This window comes from Ranitomeya variabilis, chromosome 4, assembly GCF_051348905.1.
Source record: "Ranitomeya variabilis isolate aRanVar5 chromosome 4, aRanVar5.hap1, whole genome shotgun sequence".
NCBI classification, from domain to species: Eukaryota; Metazoa; Chordata; class Amphibia; order Anura; family Dendrobatidae; genus Ranitomeya; species Ranitomeya variabilis.
The window spans coordinates 14,584,038-14,605,127 of NC_135235.1; the positions used below are offsets into that span (position 1 = coordinate 14,584,038).

General features: G+C 46.2%; 2 protein-coding genes across 3 annotated transcripts in view; one reads left to right on the top strand and one right to left on the bottom strand.

Annotated features, from left to right (window-relative positions):
- Positions 1–21,090, bottom strand: part of ACSL5 (acyl-CoA synthetase long chain family member 5) — a 369,346-nt gene that overhangs the window by 271,868 nt on the left and 76,388 nt on the right. The gene's annotated exons all lie outside the window — the stretch shown is intronic.
- GPAM (glycerol-3-phosphate acyltransferase, mitochondrial) overlaps positions 7,231–21,090 on the top strand; it is a 46,407-nt gene continuing 32,547 nt past the window's right edge. The window contains exons 1-9 of one of the 2 annotated variants that reach the window (XM_077258035.1): positions 7,231–7,340; positions 9,096–9,254; positions 12,714–12,836; positions 13,883–13,956; positions 16,185–16,298; positions 18,211–18,351; positions 20,162–20,261; positions 20,456–20,592; positions 20,854–20,953. In XM_077258035.1, coding sequence (XP_077114150.1) covers positions 9,153–9,254; positions 12,714–12,836; positions 13,883–13,956; positions 16,185–16,298; positions 18,211–18,351; positions 20,162–20,261; positions 20,456–20,592; positions 20,854–20,953 — 891 coding nt within the window. In that variant the 5' untranslated portion in view covers positions 7,231–7,340; positions 9,096–9,152. Of the gene's footprint in view, positions 7,341–8,839; positions 8,860–9,095; positions 9,255–12,713; positions 12,837–13,882; positions 13,957–16,184; positions 16,299–18,210; positions 18,352–20,161; positions 20,262–20,455; positions 20,593–20,853; positions 20,954–21,090 lie in introns of those variants that run through there. The other variant, XM_077258036.1, reaches the window with a different exon arrangement.

A 21,090-nucleotide genomic window follows, 5' to 3' on the forward strand; every position in this document is an offset into this window, starting at 1 on the left:
AGGTGATCGTTATATGGGGGCATTGTGGACCAGCTGCCTCCTAATGTGACTGATCAGCAGTTCCACCCCATATACTGGATGAGAAAAAGCAGCGCACAGACATTATCAGACCGCAGGGTTTCCACTCTGCTACATCGCCACATGCCGCAGAGACGTCACCAACTCCACGAGGAGGAGATACGGGCAGTGCAGGCACAGGTGATAGGGGCTCTCCGTACAGAGAGCGACGGCTAAAGGGATTTCACAATCTCAGGTCAATCAATCCAACACCTTGTATAATAAAAAGGTCTGCAACTTTCCAATATGTTTCATCTGCAAATCTTCACTTACAGGCAAAAAAACCCTATTGGCAGATGAGGTATAGAAATGCAGTAAATAGTATACAGGGGAGGGAGATGAAGCTGCAGTAATGTAGTAATAGTATACAGGGGAGGGAGATGAAGCTGCAGTGATGTAGTAATAGTATACAGGGGAGGGAAATGAAGCTGCAGTAATGTAGTAATAGTATACAGGGGAGGGAGATGAAGCTGCAGTAATGTAGTAATAGTATATAGGGGAGGGAGATGAAGCTGCAGTAATGTAGTACAAAGTAGATACAGGAGAGAGGGAAGAGGGAGACGAAGCTGCAGTAATGTAGTAAATAGTATATAGGGGAGGGAGATGAAGCTGCAGTAATGTAGTAATAGTATACAGGGGAGGGAGATGAAGCTGCAGTAATGTAGTACAAAGTAGATACAGGAGAGAGGGAAGAGGGAGATGAAGCTGCAGTAATGTAGTAAATAGTATATAGGGGAGGGAGATGAAGCTGCAGTAATGTAGTACAAAGTAGATACAGGAGAGAGGGAAGAGGGAGATGAAGCTGTAGTAATAGTATACAGGGGAGGGAGATGAAGCTGCAGTAATGTAGTAATAGTATACAGGGGAGGGAGATGAAGCTGCAGTAATGTAGTAATAGTATACAGGGGAGGGAGATGAAGCTGCAGTAATGTAGTAATAGTATACAGGGGAGGGAGATGAAGCTGCAGTAATGTAGTAATAGTATACAGGGGAGGGAAATGAAGCTGCAGTAATGTAGTAATAGTATACAGGGGAGGGAGATGAAGCTGCAGTAATGTAGTAATAGTATATAGGGGAGGGAGATGAAGCTGCAGTAATGTAGTACAAAGTAGATACAGGAGAGAGGGAAGAGGGAGACGAAGCTGCAGTAATGTAGTAAATAGTATATAGGGGAGGGAGATGAAGCTGCAGTAATGTAGTAATAGTATACAGGGGAGGGAGATGAAGCTGCAGTAATGTAGTACAAAGTAGATACAGGAGAGAGGGAAGAGGGAGATGAAGCTGCAGTAATGTAGTAAATAGTATATAGGGGAGGGAGATGAAGCTGCAGTAATGTAGTACAAAGTAGATACAGGAGAGAGGGAAGAGGGAGATGAAGCTGTAGTAATAGTATACAGGGGAGGGAGATGAAGCTGCAGTAATGTAGTAATAGTATACAGGGGAGGGAGATGAAGCTGCAGTAATGTAGTAATAGTATACAGGGGAGGGAGATGAAGCTGCAGTAATGTAGTAATAGTATACAGGGGAGGGAGCTGAAGCTGCAGTAATGTAGTAATAGTATACAGGGGAGGGAGATGAAGCTGCAGTAATGTAGTAATAGTTTACAGGGGAGGGAGATGAAGCTGCAGTAATGTAGTAATAGTATACAGGGGAGGGAGATGAAGCTGCAGTAATGTAGTAATAGTATACAGGGGAGGGAGATGAAGCTGCAGTAATGTAGTAATAGTATACAGGGGAGGGAGTTGAAGCTGCAGTAATGTAGTACAAAGTAGATACAGGAGAGAGGGAAGAGGGAGATGAAGCTGCAGTAATGTAGTAATAGTATACAGGGGAGGGAGTTGAAGCTGCAGTAATGTAGTACAAAGTAGATACAGGAGAGAGGGAAGAGGGAGATGAAGCTGCAGTAATGTAGTAATAGTATACAGGGGAGGGAGATGAAGCTGCAGTAATGTAGTAATAGTATACAGGGGAGGGAGATGAAGCTGCAGTAATGTAGTAATAGTATACAGGGGAGGGAGATGAAGCTGCAGTAATGTAGTAATAGTATACAGGGGAGGGAGATGAAGCTGCAGTAATGTAGTAATAGTATACAGGGGAGGGAGATGAAGCTGCAGTAATGTAGTAATAGTTTACAGGGGAGGGAGATGAAGCTGCAGTAATGTAGTAATAGTATACAGGGGAGGGAGATGAAGCTGCAGTAATGTAGTAATAGTATACAGGGGAGGGAGATGAAGCTGCAGTAATGTAGTAATAGTATACAGGGGAGGGAGTTGAAGCTGCAGTAATGTAGTACAAAGTAGATACAGGAGAGAGGGAAGAGGGAGATGAAGCTGCAGTAATGTAGTAATAGTATACAGGGGAGGGAGTTGAAGCTGCAGTAATGTAGTACAAAGTAGATACAGGAGAGAGGGAAGAGGGAGATGAAGCTGCAGTAATGTAGTAATAGTATACAGGGGAGGGAGATGAAGCTGCAGTAATGTAGTAATAGTATACAGGGGAGGGAGATGAAGCTGCAGTAATGTAGTAATAGTATACAGGGGAGGGAGTTGAAGCTGCAGTAATGTAGTACAAAGTAGATACAGGAGAGAGGGAAGAGGGAGATGAAGCTGCAGTAATGTAGTAATAGTATACAAGGGAGGGAGATGAAGCTGCAGTAATGTAGTACAAAGTAGATACAGGAGAGAGGGAAGAGGGAGATGAAGCTGCAGTAATGTAGTAATAGTATACAAGGGAGGGAGATGAAGCTGCAGTAATGTAGTAATAGTATACAGGGGAGGGAGATGAAGCTGCAGTAATGTAGTAATAGTATACAGGGGAGGGAGATGAAGCTGCAGTAATGTAGTAATAGTATACAGGGGAGGGAGTTGAAGCTGCAGTAATGTAGTAATAGTATACAGGGGAGGGAGATGAAGCTGCAGTAATGTAGTAATAGTATACAGGGGAGGGAGATGAAGCTGCAGTAATGTAGTAATAGTATACAGGGGAGGGAGATGAAGCTGCATTAATGTAGTAATAGTATACAGGGGAGGGAGATGAAGCTGCAGTAATGTAGTAATAGTATACAGGGGAGGGAGTTGAAGCTGCAGTAATGTAGTACAAAGTAGATACAGGAGAGAGGGAAGAGGGAGATGAAGCTGCAGTAATGTAGTAATAGTATACAGGGGAGGGAGTTGAAGCTGCAGTAATGTAGTACAAAGTAGATACAGGAGAGAGGGAAGAGGGAGATGAAGCTGCAGTAATGTAGTAATAGTATACAGGGGAGGGAGATGAAGCTGCAGTAATGTAGTAATAGTATACAGGGGAGGGAGATGAAGCTGCAGTAATGTAGTAATAGTATACAGGGGAGGGAGTTGAAGCTGCAGTAATGTAGTACAAAGTAGATACAGGAGAGAGGGAAGAGGGAGATGAAGCTGCAGTAATGTAGTAATAGTATACAAGGGAGGGAGATGAAGCTGCAGTAATGTAGTACAAAGTAGATACAGGAGAGAGGGAAGAGGGAGATGAAGCTGCAGTAATGTAGTAATAGTATACAAGGGAGGGAGATGAAGCTGCAGTAATGTAGTAATAGTATACAGGGGAGGGAGATGAAGCTGCAGTAATGTAGTAATAGTATACAGGGGAGGGAGATGAAGCTGCAGTAATGTAGTAATAGTATACAGGGGAGGGAGTTGAAGCTGCAGTAATGTAGTACAAAGTAGATACAGGAGAGAGGGGAGAGGGAGATGAAGCTGCAGTAATGTAGTACAAAGTAGATACAGGAGAGAGGGAAGAGGAAGATGAAGCTGCTGTAATGAAGTAAATTGTAGATGCAGGAGAGAGGGAAGAGGAAGATGAAGCTGCAGTAATTTGAAAGGAGACAGGATAGAAAGGGAGAAGGGGATGAAGGTGTAATAATGTGATAGGAAACAGGATAGAGAGGGAGGAGGGGGATGAATCTGCAGTAGTGTAATACAAGACAATATAGAGGGGTAGGAGGGGATGCAGCTAGGGCAGTGGAGTCGGTAAACCGAACCTCCGACTCCTCAATTTCACTGACTCCACGACTCCGACTCCACAGCATTGGTCACTACTGAGCATGGTCATAAAGTGCAGCACAGATTCATCTCAACTAAAATCTGAGATCCTCCGATCAGGAACAGAACAGACATTTATAGGACATCTCAGAACTTTCCCAAATTCTTATGGAAACATTTACAGCACGTCCTGCACTGAGCTGCTGCACCCATTGCATTAGATATTTTAGGAGTCGGAGTCGTTCCATTTTATAATGAATGAACCAAAATTGATACCGGCTAAGACTCCGACTCCACAGTCCCGGATGTATCTGTAGTTTTGCTTTCTCACCCATGCATCAGGAATTTGCATTAGCCATGGTCTAAAATCTGTGGCGTCCTAACACCGAGGTCTGATATCACCCAACATGTACGATATGCGCGATAATCATGTGTCTCAAACCCGTCCAGGAGTCTGGATCTTACAGAAAGAGCAGAGGGAAGGAATCTGCAGATTCCATATGTCAGGCTGCCCTCCGCCTAATCCTGTCTCCAGCTGTGGGGGAGGGGAGGGGGTTTAATACTTTATTTCCCCTCTGATTGCTGAATCCTTGTATCCGGTGAATTGTTGGCAGTTTACATGAATTTGCTTTTACTCCTCTTTACAAACAACCTTCCTGCGTCCATCACAAGATGCCGGACGTCCAGGAATCGGAGCTTTACCTGCGCTTACAATGCAAAACTTCAGAAGTTTGAATCTTGTTACTAAAGCGACAGACAAATAAGAAACCTGGTGAGCGCCTCCATCAGTGATCGCCTCCATCATCAGCACCTTCGTCAGTGAGGACCTCCATCATGGGCGCCTCAATCAGTGATCGCTTCCATCATCAGCTCCTCGGTAAGTGATCACCTCCATCAGTGAGCGCTTCCGTCAGTGATCGCCTTGATCAGAGATCGCCTCCATCAGTGATCGCCTCTATCATCAGCGCCTCGGTCAGAGATCACCTCCATCATCAGAGCCTCGGTCAGTGATCGCCTCCATCATCAGCGCCTTCGTCAGTGATCGCCTCCATCAGTGATCGCCTTGGTCAGAGATCGCCTCCATCAGTGATCGCCTTGGTCAGAGATCGCCTCCATCAGGGATCGCCTCCGTCAGTGATCGCCTCCATCAGTGAGTGCCTCCATCAGTGAGCGCCTCCATCAGTGAGCGCCTCCATCAGTGATCGCCTCCATCAGTGAGCGCTTCTGTCAGTGAGCACCTCCGTCAGTGAGCGCCTCCGTCAGTGATCGCCTCCATCAGTGAGCGCCTCCATCAGTGATCGCCTCCATCAGTGAGCGCTTCTGTCAGTGAGCACCTCCGTCAGTGAGCGCCTCCGTCAGTGATCGCCTCCGTCAGTGATCGCCTCCATCAGTGATCGCCTCCATCAGTGATCGCCTCCATCAGTGAGCGCTTCCGTCAGTGAGCGCTTCCGTCAGTGAGCGCCTCCATCAGTGAGCGCCTCCATCAGTGATCGCCTCCATCAGTGATCGCCTCCGTCAGTGATCGCCTCCATCAGAGATCGCCTCCATCAGTGATCGCCTCCATCAGTGAGCGCTTCCGTCAGTGAGCGCTTCCGTCAGTGAGCGCCTCCATCAGTGAGCGCCTCCATCAATCAATGAGCGCCTCCATCAGTGAGGGCTTCCATCAGTGAGCGCCTCCATCAATCAATGAGCACCTCCATCAGGGATCGCCTCCATCAGGGATCGCCTCCATCAATCAATGAGCACCTCCATCAGTGATCGCCTCCATCAGTAAGCGCCTTAATCAATCAATGACCGCCTCCATCAGGGATCGCCTCCATCAATCAATGAGCGCCTCCATCAGTGATCACCTCCATCAGTAAGCGCCTCCATCAATGAGCGCCTCCATCAGTGATCGCCTCCATCAGATATCGCCTCCATCAATCAGTGGGTGCCTCCATCAATCAGTGAGCGCCTCCATCAATCAATGAGCACCTCCATCAGGGATCGCCTCCATCAATCAATGAGCACCTCCATCAATCAATGAGCGCCTCCATCAGTGATCGCCTCCATCAGTGATCGCCTCCATCAATCAGTGGGCGCCTCCATCAATCAGTGGGCGCCTCCATCAATCAGTGAGCGCCTCCATCAATCAGTGAGCCCCACGCCGTTTTATCTCTGTGCAGGAAACCAGAGGCTGAAGTGTGCACTCTGCAGAGCAGAAGAAAACTGCTGGAAGAGCAATTCCCTGATCTGATGGTTTCCGTCACGGCTCACCTTTCCTCGCTGTATTGGGTTTAGCGCATTGTGCTGGCGGTACGAGGGCGTCACACGGTTTATGACGGTTTGGCATTTGTGATTGTGAACCTTGTGCCACCAGACGGGCTCGTCATCATTGCACCTGATTTTACGGCGGCGGTGGCGGCAGACATCGCCATAGAGTATTACTGTGTGGTGAGATGTTTAAGGCGATATTCACACGCAGATCTGCAGCGAAAATTTCTTCTCCTAAAATCCGTTCACGTTTAAGGCTACTTTCACACATCCGTCTTTTCGCTTCAGGCGAAATCCGGCTCTTTAGAGAAAAACTGGAACCGGAAAAAATAAAAACCGGAACTGGTTTTTCCCCCATTGACTTGTATTAGCGCCGGATCGCACCGCATGGCCCAGCGTTCCTTCCGTTTTTTTCCAGATCCGGCTAAAATTCCGATTCCGGTGTCTGAAAAAAACGTCTACTGCAACGTTTTTTGTCTTCGGCGAAAAAGCCTGAAGCGCCGGCTGTTTACTACAATGAAAGCCTATGGGAGCCGGAAGGTGCTGGATCTGGAAAAGGCGGATCCGGCGGCCTGATCCGGTTTTTTGAACTGAGCATGCTCCAAATGTTTTTTTTTATCCAAATCTAGATAGGCTAGCCGGATCCGTCAAAAAAACGGATCCGTCGCATCAGTGTTTCAAAATCTGCACCGGATCCAGTTTTTCCAACATTCACCGGATTTAGCCTGACACTGAAAACCTGATGTGTGAAAGTAGCTTCTGGGACAATGATTTTTTGCAAATCTCACTCAGAAGTCACAAAAAGGTCTGCAACATACCATTTGTTACATTGCCCCTTTGTCCCTGCTGACCCCACAGACCCCGCACCTGCACAGATTCAGTCAGGGCAGCCTCCCTCACTCATCATGGCGGCGGCTGCAGCTGAGGCTGGCACTGATGACGTCATCAATCCCCGGCTGCAGGCAGCGGAGCAGGAGAGCGGCGGCTCGGGGCCAGTGCTGCTGCCGGAGCGGAGAGGTGAGTGCGCCGCGGCGGCTTCTACTGATACATTGTATCTTCTGCTCTGTACAATGTGTCACATAGAAGCAACGTGACTGCGCCGCGCAAGTCACACATTGTACCGCCTGCTGTGCTGTGCATGTGCCCGACAACTCTGTGCTTATGTGTAGTGTGTGCCCGTCCGACAACTCTGTGCTAATGTGTAGTGTGTGTGTGTCTGACAACTCTGTGCTAATGTGTAGTGTGTGTGCCTGACAACTCTGTGCTAATGTGTAGTGTGTGTGTGTCTGACAACTCTGTGCTTATGTGTAGTGTGTGTGCCTGACTACTCTGTGCTAATGTGTAGTGTGTGTGTGTCTGACAACTCTGTGCTAATGTGTAGTGTGTGTGTGTCTGACAACTCTGTGCTTATGTGTAGTGTGTGTGTGTCTGACAACTCTGTGCTAATGTGTAGTGTGTGTGTGTGTCTGACAACTCTGTGCTAATGTGTAGTGTGTGCCGGTCTGACAACTCTGTGCTTATGTGTAGTGTGTGCCCGTCCGACAACTCTGTGCTAATGTGTAGTGTGTGTGTGTCTGACAACTCTGTGCTAATGTGTAGTGTGTGTGTGTCTGACAACTCTGTGCTAATGTGTAGTGTGTGTGCCTGACAACTCTGTGCTAATGTGTAGTGTGTGTGTGTCTGACAACTCTGTGCTTATGTGTAGTGTGTGTGCCTGACTACTCTGTGCTAATGTGTAGTGTGTGTGTGTCTGACAACTCTGTGCTAATGTGTAGTGTGTGTGTGTCTGACAACTCTGTGCTTATGTGTAGTGTGTGTGTGTCTGACAACTCTGTGCTAATGTGTAGTGTGTGTGTGTGTCTGACAACTCTGTGCTAATGTGTAGTGTGTGCCGGTCTGACAACTCTGTGCTTATGTGTAGTGTGCCCGTCTGACAACTCTGTGCTTATGTGTAGTGTGCCGGTCTGACAACCCCCTCTCCATGTACACAGGATCCTGCACGGACGGCTCTTGTTCACACTTTCGCCTCCATTGCTTTCTCGTTGCTTCACCTTGTAGCATGTGGCTGACGTCCCTCTATGTACAATGTATCTACCTGACCACACTGTGCCGGTGAATGCATTGTTCTGCCTGACAACCCCCTCCCCCTCTCTGCATGTTACACACAGCAGCCCCCCATCCCTGGATCATGTATTTATAGCCTGCGATAAGCCCGGACCCTGCGTCCCCTCCCGGTGTCCCCTCCTGGTGTCTGCGGAGCGGTGTGTGACCTTGCAGTGCCGCTCCCTGTACTCATTATCCATTTGTCCCATCTCCTAATTCACTTCTACAAATGATTGTGGAACTTTTTACTATTCGGAAATTATTAACGGCGTTTCCTGTGGATGGTTGTGTGCAGAATATCGCGGCCGTGCGCACGTCGGCTCTGCTTAGAATCCTGATCCCGTGGATCTGTGTCATCATTTGCATGGATCTTGGTAAATGCTGGAACTATTGTTGGGCATGAAATGCAAATCCTGGGAGTTTTTATTTTTTTGTAAGTTCATCTTTAACTTTTACATATTTTAATATTTGTATTTTTATATCTTTCATTTAACACATAATATTTTGTTTAAAGTTAATCATTTTTATTACTTTTATCCGTTGCAGCCACACGTGCCGTTTTCTCTAGTATTGGGCCTGAATGGTTCCTACTTATTTGTCTCTCTTCACACAGTGACTGTTCCTTTTTCTTTGTTTTCTAATATGGTCTGTATTGTTTTCTGGCCCCAGGAGGCGGCGGTGGAACAGCTGCGGTGACAACGGGGGAGGCTTCAGCCTTGGAGGAGGATGGAGGAGGCTGGGTATTCCTTGGGAATGGCTGACATATCCTATCTGCCCAGCTCAGTGGATTATACAAGTGGAAGGCTGAAGAACTGCAGCGAAGAATGGGTGAGTGACGTCCTGCGCTGGAACGTACGTCACCCTCTGATACTTTGTTGCTGTTAATATCCTCTGTGAGGTTGGTGAATGTAATGCCGGGTCGTTAGTCTAAGCTGTCACGTGGCCAATCTGTCTGCACTAGGCTGATGACCAGTGGCTTCTAATTGGCTGCGGCACGTTGTGCTGGATCCGTGACCTGTTCCCCATGTAATGGGAACACATGGGGATCTTGTAGGTGTTATCTGCAAGTGTCAGAAAGTAACAGTGCCAGGATCAATATGGCGTTCATCCTGAAAACTGCTACAGTTTGTTTTGATAAAACTTCTGCTGCTAAATAATAAAAGAGATATAATTTATAAAATCATGATTTAATCTATTCTGATGTGTTTTGCATCATTTTGAGTAATGCAATATATAACTATTCTGACAGTCCAGGTTGTGTACATTTTAGGTCTTGCAATGTGCTGCTGTATCTATAAACGTATATGTAAATCATTGCTATTAGGACCCTTTGGCGTCGGCTTCCAGTCTGGTCTTGGCTTTTTGATGGTTAGAATAGTCAGTGGGAGTTTTCAAGATCTGTTTCAAAACGGAATAGTAAAATGTATGATACGAATACAATGTATCTAAACAGTCTCTTCATTTTTTAAAATTACTTTCCAAAAGTTTAGGTTTTGTTTGCACTTGTCGCCAGATTGGTCATAAGTTGTTATTCGCGCACACAGTGGTGTAAAGGCTTATAGTGCTCTCATGCTAAATAAATTAAATCCCTTGTAACATACCTAAAACATGTAAGAGATGCAATAATGGGATGATTTGGGGTCAGGCGTACAGGCGCCCGCAGCACGTGTGGCACACAAGACTCCTCGTACACCCCTTCAGATGCAGGCGCTATTAATGTGCTGTCATCCAAGGCTTGCAACCAGCCCCATTTTTTACATGAATAATAGAGCAATATTGTTAGGTTACTTTATGTGGGGAGTCAATATTTGTGCACTGTATGGCAGTATTTATTGCATTTTGTGGCACGGGACTTGATACTGTAAGTGTATTGTTTTGCAGTGTATGGTGGCGGTGGTACTATATGGCCATATAGAAGGGCTGTTTAGTCACCTTTTGGCGTTGTTATAAAATATGACAAAGTATAATCACTTGTACACTGTTTAATGGCACAAATTTGGGGAAAACAATAGGAGGTGGATAGGTGCAGCCAGGGCTTTTACCCTGGGTGCTGGGTGTCGGGGGGATGCCAGCAGTTCGTGTCGCTTGTCCTTTATCTGAAGTATCAGGGCCACTTAGTGCCCACACTTGTGAGATAGATTTAGGGTTTCTGGCACCTAAAGTTTATAATGTGAACTGAATTAAGTGCAGAATCGTCCCGGCCTCCCTCCATCAGCACTTCAAACCTTCATAAACCTTGCTGTGATCTGTTCTGCTCCATTTATTGCACTAATTTATGTGAGTTATTAACCCTGTAATATTGCAGTCCAATAATGAAACCGGAGATTATAAAAGATTATATTTAATTGAGAACAATCCTTTTATGTTACACTGAGAAATGTTATTAAAGTTTTATACCATTGCAGGCTGAAATACTGCCATGGCTACACTAATACTGCAATAAAGGGCCCAAATAATAACCCTGAGCTTCACTACCATAGTACTGCCATACAGTGCTTATATAACCGCCTATATAGTGCCCAAATAATGGCTTCATCTACTATATAATTGTCTAAGAGTCACTTCCGTCTGTTCTTTTTCTTTCTTTCTTTCTTTCTTTCTTTCTTTCCTTCTTTCTTTCTTTCTTTCTTTCTTTCTTTCTTTCTTTCTTTCTTTCTTTCTTTCTTTCTTTCTTTCTTTCTTTCTTTCTTTCTTTCTTTCTTTCTTTCTTTCTTTCTTTCTTTCTTTCTTTCTTTCTTTCTTTCTTTCTTTCTTTCTTTCTTATTCATTCGCTGCCTGTCATGGCTGCCGCGACCAATCAGCGACGGGCACAGTCCGATTAGTCCCTCCCTACTCCCCTGCAGTCAGTGCCCGGCGCCCACTCCATACTCCCCGCAGTCACCGCTCACACAGGGTTAATGCCAGCGGTAACGGACCGCGTTATGCCACGGGTAACTCACTCAGTTACCGCCGCTATATACCGCCTGTGTGACCAAGTTTTTACTATTGACGCTGCCTATGCAGCGGATCGGAAGGTGAGTATGTTTATTTTTTAACCTATGACATACGTCGCTGTGCAATATACTACGTTGCTGGGCAATATGCTACGTGGCTGGGCAATATGCTACGTGGCTGGGCAATATGCTACGTGGCTGGGCAATATGCTACGTGGCTGGGCAATATACTACGTTGCTGGGCAATATGCTACGTGGCTGGGCAATATGCTACGTGGCTGGGCAATATACTGCGTGGACATGCATATTCTAGAATACCCGATGCGTTAGAATCGGGCCACCATCTAGTACGTCATAATAGCTCTGATATACAGTTCCAAAAATACTGTCACATAGTGCTCATATCACTGTATCCAAAAAGACTCCCACACTCAGCACAATAATACTGCCATACCATTCAGATACTGCCATACACTGATATTATAGAAGTTTGTTCAGTTCCTAAATAAAATACATTTTTGCTAGCATAGTAACTCATATATATCGCCCGCATAATACCACTATTCTTCCCCACAATAATACTGCTATACAGTGCTACTTAATAGCTCAGTGTCCAGATAAGACCTACATGTTAAACCATAATACTACTGCCATATAGTGCTAGTATAGTAGTTCCTTTAGTGACTAACAATATCTTCATTCTTAGCCAATATACAGCATCTCAATAGCATAGTGCCCAGATATGGCATACTGTGCCTTGATAATATTGCTATATAGTGCTCATAAATTCTCATACAGGGCCCAGATAATAGTCATACCTTGCCTCAGTAATACCGCCATACAGTGCTAGATAATGGCTCATAGAGGACCCTCATGTTACCTGCATACTAATTCTATTCTAGAAGATCCCACCGTGTATCTTTCACATCACAAGGTTGTGTCCCTCAGTGTCACGAGATGGGCACAATGCTCCGCATGTGCTGAGAGTCTTCTGTGCTGCTGTGAGAAGTGCGGGGGCGATTCTACAAGACCAGGACAAAACCCAGAATGCGGGCAGGACGGGGTTATCTGGCGTTAGGGATAGTCGTCATCACTTCCAAGGTTTAGAGTGACTGGCTGGTGATCAGAGGAGCAGAGACGAGAACTTCCTCACATTCTCATTTCTAAGTTAAAGGGGTGTATGTATTCACTGGTGGAGAACTGGGACCCCTACTAAGTTCTAGTAAGGTGGCCCCATCCCTTTAACTCTATGGGAAGTATAGAAACATCCGAGAGCAGCAATGTACAAATAACCCGATACAATGTAACAGCTTTGTAGTCTTTACTAATATTGTGTTTGTTCCTCCTGTCTCAGGGCGAGCGCTTCTCCAGCCCGGCCGTCTTCACATCTTCTACCCTGAAGTGGAAGGAGACTCTGCTGAGCCGGAAGCGCCCGTTTGTGGGCAGGTGCTGCTACGTGTGCTCGCCCCAGAGCCGGGTAAGAGGGTTAAGACGGATTGTGTGAGGGCAGACTGGGGTTAATACCGGCCGCACAGCAACAGCAGATTCCTAAGGTTTATATCTCATGTGCTTGTCCGGTAATGTAACATTGTAACCATCCGTTGTTTATTTATTAAGTGTGGAAGATAGGCGAGGCGCACGCCTTCCTAAAATCTGCTTAGATTCCTTCCAAAGACATAACTCTACAGTATCATTCAATGATCCGTATATTGTGATCTTGAGTTTTACTCCAGTTACATCAAGTGCAAAAGGCTCCAGAGCTGACGTTCTCCCAGAATTCCCTGCGTGTTCAGTGTCTGCAAAGGGTGCGCCAGTTATTAGCATTCTGGGAAGTGTCATGCGATGTACAAGCTCAGCACAGCTGTTAAGAGAGTATCCAGCTGGCTGACTTTTTCCCGTAACAACCAGCAGAATAGTGAGTGCAGCTCTGGGGTATAATACAGGATGTAACTCAGGATCAGTAATGTAATGTATGTACACAGTGACTGCACCAGCAGAATAGTGAGTGCAGCTCTGGGGTATAATACAGGATGTAACTCAGGATCAGTAATGTAATGTATGTACACAGTGACTGCACCAGCAGAATAGTGAGTGCAGCTCTGGAGTATAATACAGGATGTAACTCAGGATCAGTAATGTAATGTATGTACACAGTGACTGCACCAGCAGAATAGCGAGTGCAGCTCTGGGGTATAATACAGGAGGTAACTCAGGATCAGTAATGTAATGTATGTACACAGTGACTGCACCAGCAGAATAGCGAGTGCAGCTCTGGGGTATAATACAGGATGTAACTCAGGATCAGTAATGTAATGTATGTACACAGTGACTGCACCAGCAGAATAGTGAGTGCAGCTCTGGAGTATAATACAGGATGTAACTCAGACAGTACAGGATCAGTAATGTATGTGCACCGTGGTTTAGTAGATATTCTTTAGGTCATCCTTTATAATTTACTAATCCAGATTTACTCTAATTTTGTGAAAAAATAAATGTTTTGTAATATTTGTTCTTTTATTACAGGATAAGTTTTATAATCCCAGCATCCCATCATTGGGTCTACGTAATGTTATCTACATTAATGAGACCCACACGCGGTAAGTTACAATTTTTGTCAGATTATTTAATTCTATGTAACAGAAGTATCTGTGGACAGAGGCGCACCAGGATCAGGTGTTGTGTGCTGTATAGAGACACATTAAATCTACTTGTTTCTATAAAGAAGTTAATTTTCTTGTGTTTTTCTTTACTGTATTTTTGTTCTGACTTCTTTAGCTTTTTCCTTTGTCCCAGGATTTCTGTGCTTTCTTTCTCCTATGAGTTCTGCTTGCTGTTGTCCTGTTTCGTAGTTGCATCTCTGCTCTTCACCCCCTCGGAGAAAATGTACAGACGGTGACGTTCTCTGCAAATATTTGCACTTTATTATGCACGCCAGTCTTTGCGGAGTTAATAATTACAATAAGCTATCTCCCTTCTGCTGAACTTGACATTTTAACATCCCGGATTTCACCCGGAAGATGCAACATTGTAGGAAAATGTTCTATAGATTTGTGTAATGAAATGACAGATGACAGTGGACCTCCTGCCCTGGAAGCCCCTGAATCTTGCCTTCCATTCCTTAGGAAAGCTTAATCAATGTGCAATAAATAACTTTTTAACTTGTTGAGAAACTGATAAATGTTCTGCTGGCTGTCGTTCAATGACTGTTCCATATGCATCAGATGGTTTTGTTACATTGTATCAGTGTAGATAAAAGTAAAGATTATGGATTTCTCTTTCTTTTGCATAGACTGATACAATGTAATAAAGTCATCTGCAGTGTGAAGGGCAGTAAATGTGTAACCTCCAAAGCAACCAATGAGCAGGACCATTAAAGACGGGTTTTCAGAGTTTGTATTAGCAATAAAAAGGGTTCAGTTTGCAGCAAGCGGAGATCTGGAAACGTACATTAAGCGCACAGTGATCTAGAATGTTTCTGCTTTGTCTGGATCACCTTTCTAATGACAGAGTGTCCAGTGCTGAGGTCTTGGGTCGCCTCTGAGCACGGTATGGATGTGTTATCTGGGGACTATATGGCAGTATTATACGGGTGCTTCTGGGTATTATTTGAGTGCTGCAGTTTGGGCGCTGTATAGTGGTATTACACGGGCTGTGTTTGGCAGGATGACGTTGGCATTATGTGAGTTCCAGATCCGCTTCTTTCTGTCCAGGACTTTGTTCTTGCATAAAGCAGCGCCGTCTCTTCTGTGTAAGATGTGAGACACCGGGACGTCTCGCTGCCGGGTGCCGTGGGTTTATTGACCTGTTACATGTATAGGATCTGATAACACCGCCATAACCCTGTGGTTACAGTCCACCGCGGTGGGGAGAGAAGTCCTACTCCTTCTGTGTGTTGATTGTAATTTTAGTAGGTTTATGTTCTTATTTTTATATCTCTTTTCTGTGCAGTCAGCCATAGTATGCACACATGTGGTCTAGGGTATATATTGGAGGGGGGTCTATATGTCATTTATCCTCCGCTCTCCATTCAAGGGTGTACTCCATCCCCCCCAGCCGTGGTCCTACAACCATTTATTACAAATTACAAAGCGTTCGGTGACAGTCGGGGTGAGCCGCCGGTGCAGTGTCGCCTTCTGTTGAAATGTGAAAATTAGTGCAACAATTCGATACATTTTCTATCAGTATTATTGTTGCTAAAATATCAAATTTCCAGAAGATAATACAATGTAATATTGATGAAAAACACCCCGTCCTTCCGCAAATCCCGGTCCTGGCCATGAATCTCTGCAGACTGGGCGTTCAGATCCTCGTGCTGACTGTGCAGTTATGGACAGTCGCTCTGTTCCCTCTGTGATCAGGCAGAGCGCTCCAGGAGCAGTCTGCCCAATCATTACTGTAGTGATCGGGCTCTTCCTGCCCACCCTGACTCCAGATTATAAATGCAGTGACTTTATAGCCATATAAGCTGTACATAATATCTCTGCTAATGACGCTGTTCAGACTGGCACTGAGACGATCACATTCCTGGTGCTGCACACCATGCCCGCTCTGTGAACAGCTACTTTGGTAAATTTCCAATTATCGGCATGTGAATATTTATCTTTCATGCTGAATTTCCAGAATTGGTGCCAGATTAATAGAATTTCTCCGTTCGTTCTTTCGTGTTTTTTTGCAGATTGTGAAATCCGATTGTTTTCGTTCTGCACCTTTTGGGGCCGGTGCATTATCCGACCAGTCTGTGAGCGCTCGCCGAGGGGTGTCTGTGTGTCCTCATGGTTTGGTGATCAATGTCCGGACCCCGGCTCTGACCTCTCGTGTCTTGCAGGCATCGGGGATGGCTGGCTCGTCGCCTCTGTTACGTGCTCTTTGTCCAAGAGCGAGATGTCAATAAGAGCATGTTCTGCAGCAACATGGCGGAGACGGTGCTGAACCAGAGCAGGTGAGGACGCGGGCTCACTCAGTGTATGCAGGGCAGATACATCATGTCCCCATGTGTAGCAATGAACCTGCCGGGGTCTCCGGGGCTCTAGCAGCCATGAAACAACATCTCCAACCCTGGATGAACAGGTTTACAGATCGATAAAATAAGTGGTTACAAAACATCAGGGAGAAATGTAACACGATCTCTAAGAAGATCTTTCAAGAGTCAAGAAGTCGGCACAAATCTAGGGTATAAATGAGAAGTTCTGACAACTTTCTATCTGATTGTGGCCCCTATTCATCATCATCATCATCATCATCATCATCATCATCGCCGCTGCTTCTCCATTTTTCAGGAGTAATTTGCTCTTTATTAATGGCTTTAGTATTTGTTTCACTGTTTATATTTTCTTTTTTTATTTTTATTGTTGTTTTTAACAACTTTGCCTAATCAGATACTTGTCAGACTTATGAAATAGAAATACTTGGTAAAAGTTGCATCTTGGGCGCATCTCGCTCCGCTCTCATTTTGGAGTAAGAATTCTGAAGAAGTTTTTCAATTTGTCGCATTTTTTTAGACAGACATGAAGCTTTTCAAATGGTCGTTGACTTTGGGCACTGGAAAGGCAGAAATAGTGTCATTTAGTTGTTGCACCAAATTTGTGATCCGCGTTCACCATGATGAAGAATTTCACACAGAAGAATGGCAGAGAATACTGCAGAACTAAAAAAAAAAAGTGACTTCAATAAGTCTCAATGATGAATTGTGGTCTTTTTTTTTTTTTTAATAGATATTTGCTTACTGGGAATAGAAATCTCCTTGTTTTACCTCCAGGAGCTGAGAATCTGCTCTGATACTCACTACTGCTGAGGGTTTGTTCTCATGTATTGTAGATGGAGACGAGCAGCAGAAATGTCTATCTTGTGCTGAAGGATTGTGACCCTGTATCAGCGCAGGTGCCTGGGTCAGTCTGGAGTCTGAAGGTTTCACTCACAGACTGGATACAATTGTAGCAAACTGTTACTGTGAGATTAAGGTCCGGGCAGGTTATCACAGGGGTAAGGAAGGACTTCAAGTTCAGAGAGCTTAAAAAGAACGAAAAACATGCCTGAACATAATCCGTCTCACAGCTGAGGATTTGTAACAATTGGGTCCAGGCTGGATTAATCTTAGCGGCCTGGACGCCAGACTGTGCACATTGAGGGGAACATGGCGTCATGTATTCACCTGATGAGGCCTCCCTTGGGCCAGTATACCCCAGTATATATTTTTTTCTACACTGGAAAGCTCAGCTGACTGCCGCTATCTACAAGATGTGAAGAATCTTATACCAGCGGTCGCAGATTAGGGAGTTTATTTTTAATCGTTGTGTCCAAAAAACATTTTCCACCACACGGCTACATTCTATCTATCTATCTATCTATCTATCTATCTATCTATCTATCTATCTATCTATCTATCTATCTATCTATCTATCTATCTATCTATCTATCTATCTATCTATCTATCTATCTATCTATCGTCATATGAAGGAGCCTGTCCCTAAGGTAAAGTTTGGGAAATGATCCATTCGATGCCTTGAATCATAAGTTGGAATTTCGCCTGTACAATGTCTTACCTGCGCTGATACAATCATTCATACCATACAGTTTGTTACAATGTATTTCGATGCTTTGTAATAACTGACACACTGTAACAAGCCCCTCAGCTGTGCACATAAATAGGAATGTTTCTATTCACTGAAAGCAAGCAGAGGGTGTGGAATATTAACTAAAACTAAAAGTCCATGGGAAGCTTTCACCCAGTGATGACACAAATCTGAGCTCTGAGAAATGGGCTGTAAATATGGCAGCGGGCTCGAGCGGTGCTGGTCATGTCCCTGCCGTCTCCCTGACGCCATTATTTTCTTTCTCATTGATTCTTATCACAGGGTATTAGAAGCAGTAGAAGAAGTCGCCACGGAGAAAAGTCCCACGGGGACCGCGGACCCCAAGACCATTAATAAAGTGAAGAGGAGCGCCAAGAAAAGTCTGCAGGAAATGGTCGCGTGTATCTCGCCCGCCATGATCAGGTAGGTGCGGAGGAGGCTCTGATCCATCGTCTTCTACTCCAGTCGCATCCGAAGCTGCAGCTGTCGCTCCTGGCTTTCTGCTGGAGATCCCTCCAGATATCACTGCTGACGTGATTGTTTTCTGCAGCACTTTGCTCTGCAGCACTACATCTCCCATGATGCACGCAGCAGAGCCGGCAGCGCAGGGAGGACGGATCTATTCTGCGTTCATGGATTCCCAGTGCCAGTTGCAGTAATGAGGTTTAATTGTGTTTTCGGGATATTGATTTTGTCTTCTGGTTCTTATATCCGGCCTCTTACGTGTAGTTCTCCAGACGCTGTGGGAATCCGCTGAGAGTTGTGTTCCCAGCAGAAAGGAGTCGCGTGATCCTGTAATCCCTGCTGGAATTTATATGATCCGATGTAGCAAGATTCTTATCAGTCGTGAATTGTCGCAGGGAGAGTGTTCGGGGTTAATCAATCATTTCCCGGTTCCATCCCGGTCTCCGTTCCCTGCAGATATGGGATCAAGTCTGTCTGATGATCAGGTTGTGGGATCAGGTCCTTGGTCTGTCTGAGGTTCCGATGTATCAATATTGTAGCGGATCCCAAAGAAGGTGACGTCCATCAGAGGAAAAACCCGTCCAGCACCAAACATTCCTCCCTCTTTCCCATGGCGAGATTACTATGAAATTCCCCCAGAATTTGCATGAGATCTGCTGGATCCCCTTCGGGATCCACTAATTTGTTTTGTTTTAATTTTTTTTCCTCTTGTGGGTTTTGCAGATTTTCCTTCTTTCATCCAGCGAAATGTTTCTCTTGTTTCCTCTAGTAGCTCAGCGTTCCTGTGGTCGGTTTGAATGGTTTCTCTAGTTTAATAGAGCGGGATCTGCCAGTTTCCATGCTGGCCTCTGGTGGGATCTGCCAGTTTCTGTGCTGGCCTCTGGCGGGACCTGCCAGTTTCTGTGCTGACCTCTGGCGGGACCTGCCGGTTTCTGTGCTGACCTCTGGCGGGATCTGCCAGTTTCTGTGCTGGCCTCTGGCGGGACCTGCCGGTTTCTGTGCTGACCTCTGGCGGGATCTGCCGGTTTCCGTGCTGGCCTCTGGTGGGATCTGCCAGTTTCTGTGCTGGCCTCTGGCGGGATCTGCCGGTTTCCGTGCTGCCCTCTGGTGGGATCTGCCAGTTTCTGTGCTGGCCTCTGGCGGGATCTGCCGGTTTCCGTGCTGCCCTCCGGCGGGATCTGCCAGTTTCCGTGCTTCCCTCTGGTGGGACCTGCCGGTTTCTGTGCTGACCTCTGGCGGGATCTGCCGGTTTCTGTGCTGGCCTCTGGCGGGATCTGCCGGTTTCCGTGCTGGCCTCTGGCGGCATCTGCCGGTTTCCGTGCTGGCCTCTGGCGGGATCTGCCGGTTTCCGTGCTGGCCTCTGGCGGGATCTGCCGGTTTCCGTGCTGGCCTCTGGCGGGATCTGCCGGTTTCCGTGCTGGCCTCTGGCGGGATCTGCCGGTTTCCGTGCTGGCCTCTGGCGGGATCTGCCGGTTTCCGTGCTGCCCTCTGGCGGGATCTGCCGGTTTCCGTGCTGCACTTTGTAATCTGCAGGTCTGTGTGCTGTCTTCTGGGAAAATCTTTTTGTTCCTGTGATTCCCTGGTAGGATCTGGTGGTCTTTTCATACTGATGCCCGATTAGTTGTGCTATTTTCTGTGAACCAATCAGTTGTCTCTATCTTCTGCCCCGCCTCCCTCTTACTCTGTAGGCGAGAAGCTGCAGCCTCATCTCCCTCCTCTCCCCTCTTCTGGATTTTGCACATATTTTCTGTTTTGTTCCTTCCTGCAGGCTGACGGGTTGGGTTTTGCTGAAACTGTTTAATGGCTTCTTCTGGAACATTCAGATCCACAAGGGTCAGATGGAGATGGTGAAGAAGGCGGCCACCGAGGTGCGTGGAGACCTCCCCAGCGTTAGTCGTTTCTGTGACCGCGGTTTATAACTGTTGCCGGTTTTTATATATAAAGGAACATTGCGTCCTGCAGTTGCAGCGGAGGCGACATTTTGACACCTAATGTCTCTGGTGCGCTGCGACATGTCGGCGCCGCTGATCATGGGACTGACCCGGGTCTTTCACTCTTCTAGATGAAGGCTCCACTCATCTTCCTGCCCGTACACAAGTCGCACATCGATTACCTGCTGCTCACATTCGTCTTGTTCTGCCACAACATTAAAGCCCCGCACATCGCGGCCGGGAACAACCTGAACATCCCGATCTTCAGGTGAGAACCTGCGCCGCTGCTCCAGTCCGCGGTGCTCGGATTCTAGCCATGAATCAGGCGGCTCAGACTGAACTCTGTGGTAAGCCTATCTGTGACTGCTGTGGGAGTAGATCTCCGTACAGGACGACACTAAGAATTGAGGTCAATGTCCTGATCTAAAAATACAGCGTGAACTCGCTCCCCTGCAGTCTGCCCTTCATGTTACCCGGTACTACTACCCCCAGCAGACGCTTCTCTGACTACTCTCGTCTTATCTCGCAGCACATTGATCCACTTACTGGGGGGATTCTTCATCCGACGGAAACTGGACGAGACCCCAGATGGCAAGAAGGACATTCTGTACCGCTCCCTGCTGCACGGGGTACGTGCCGGGATAATAATAGTCCGAACACACAGCGTCCCACCATGTGCTGCCGTCACTGACCGGGAAGGATTAGATACACAGCTCAGCAGTCAGTATCACACAGGAGAGGATTAGATACACAGCTCAGCAGTCAG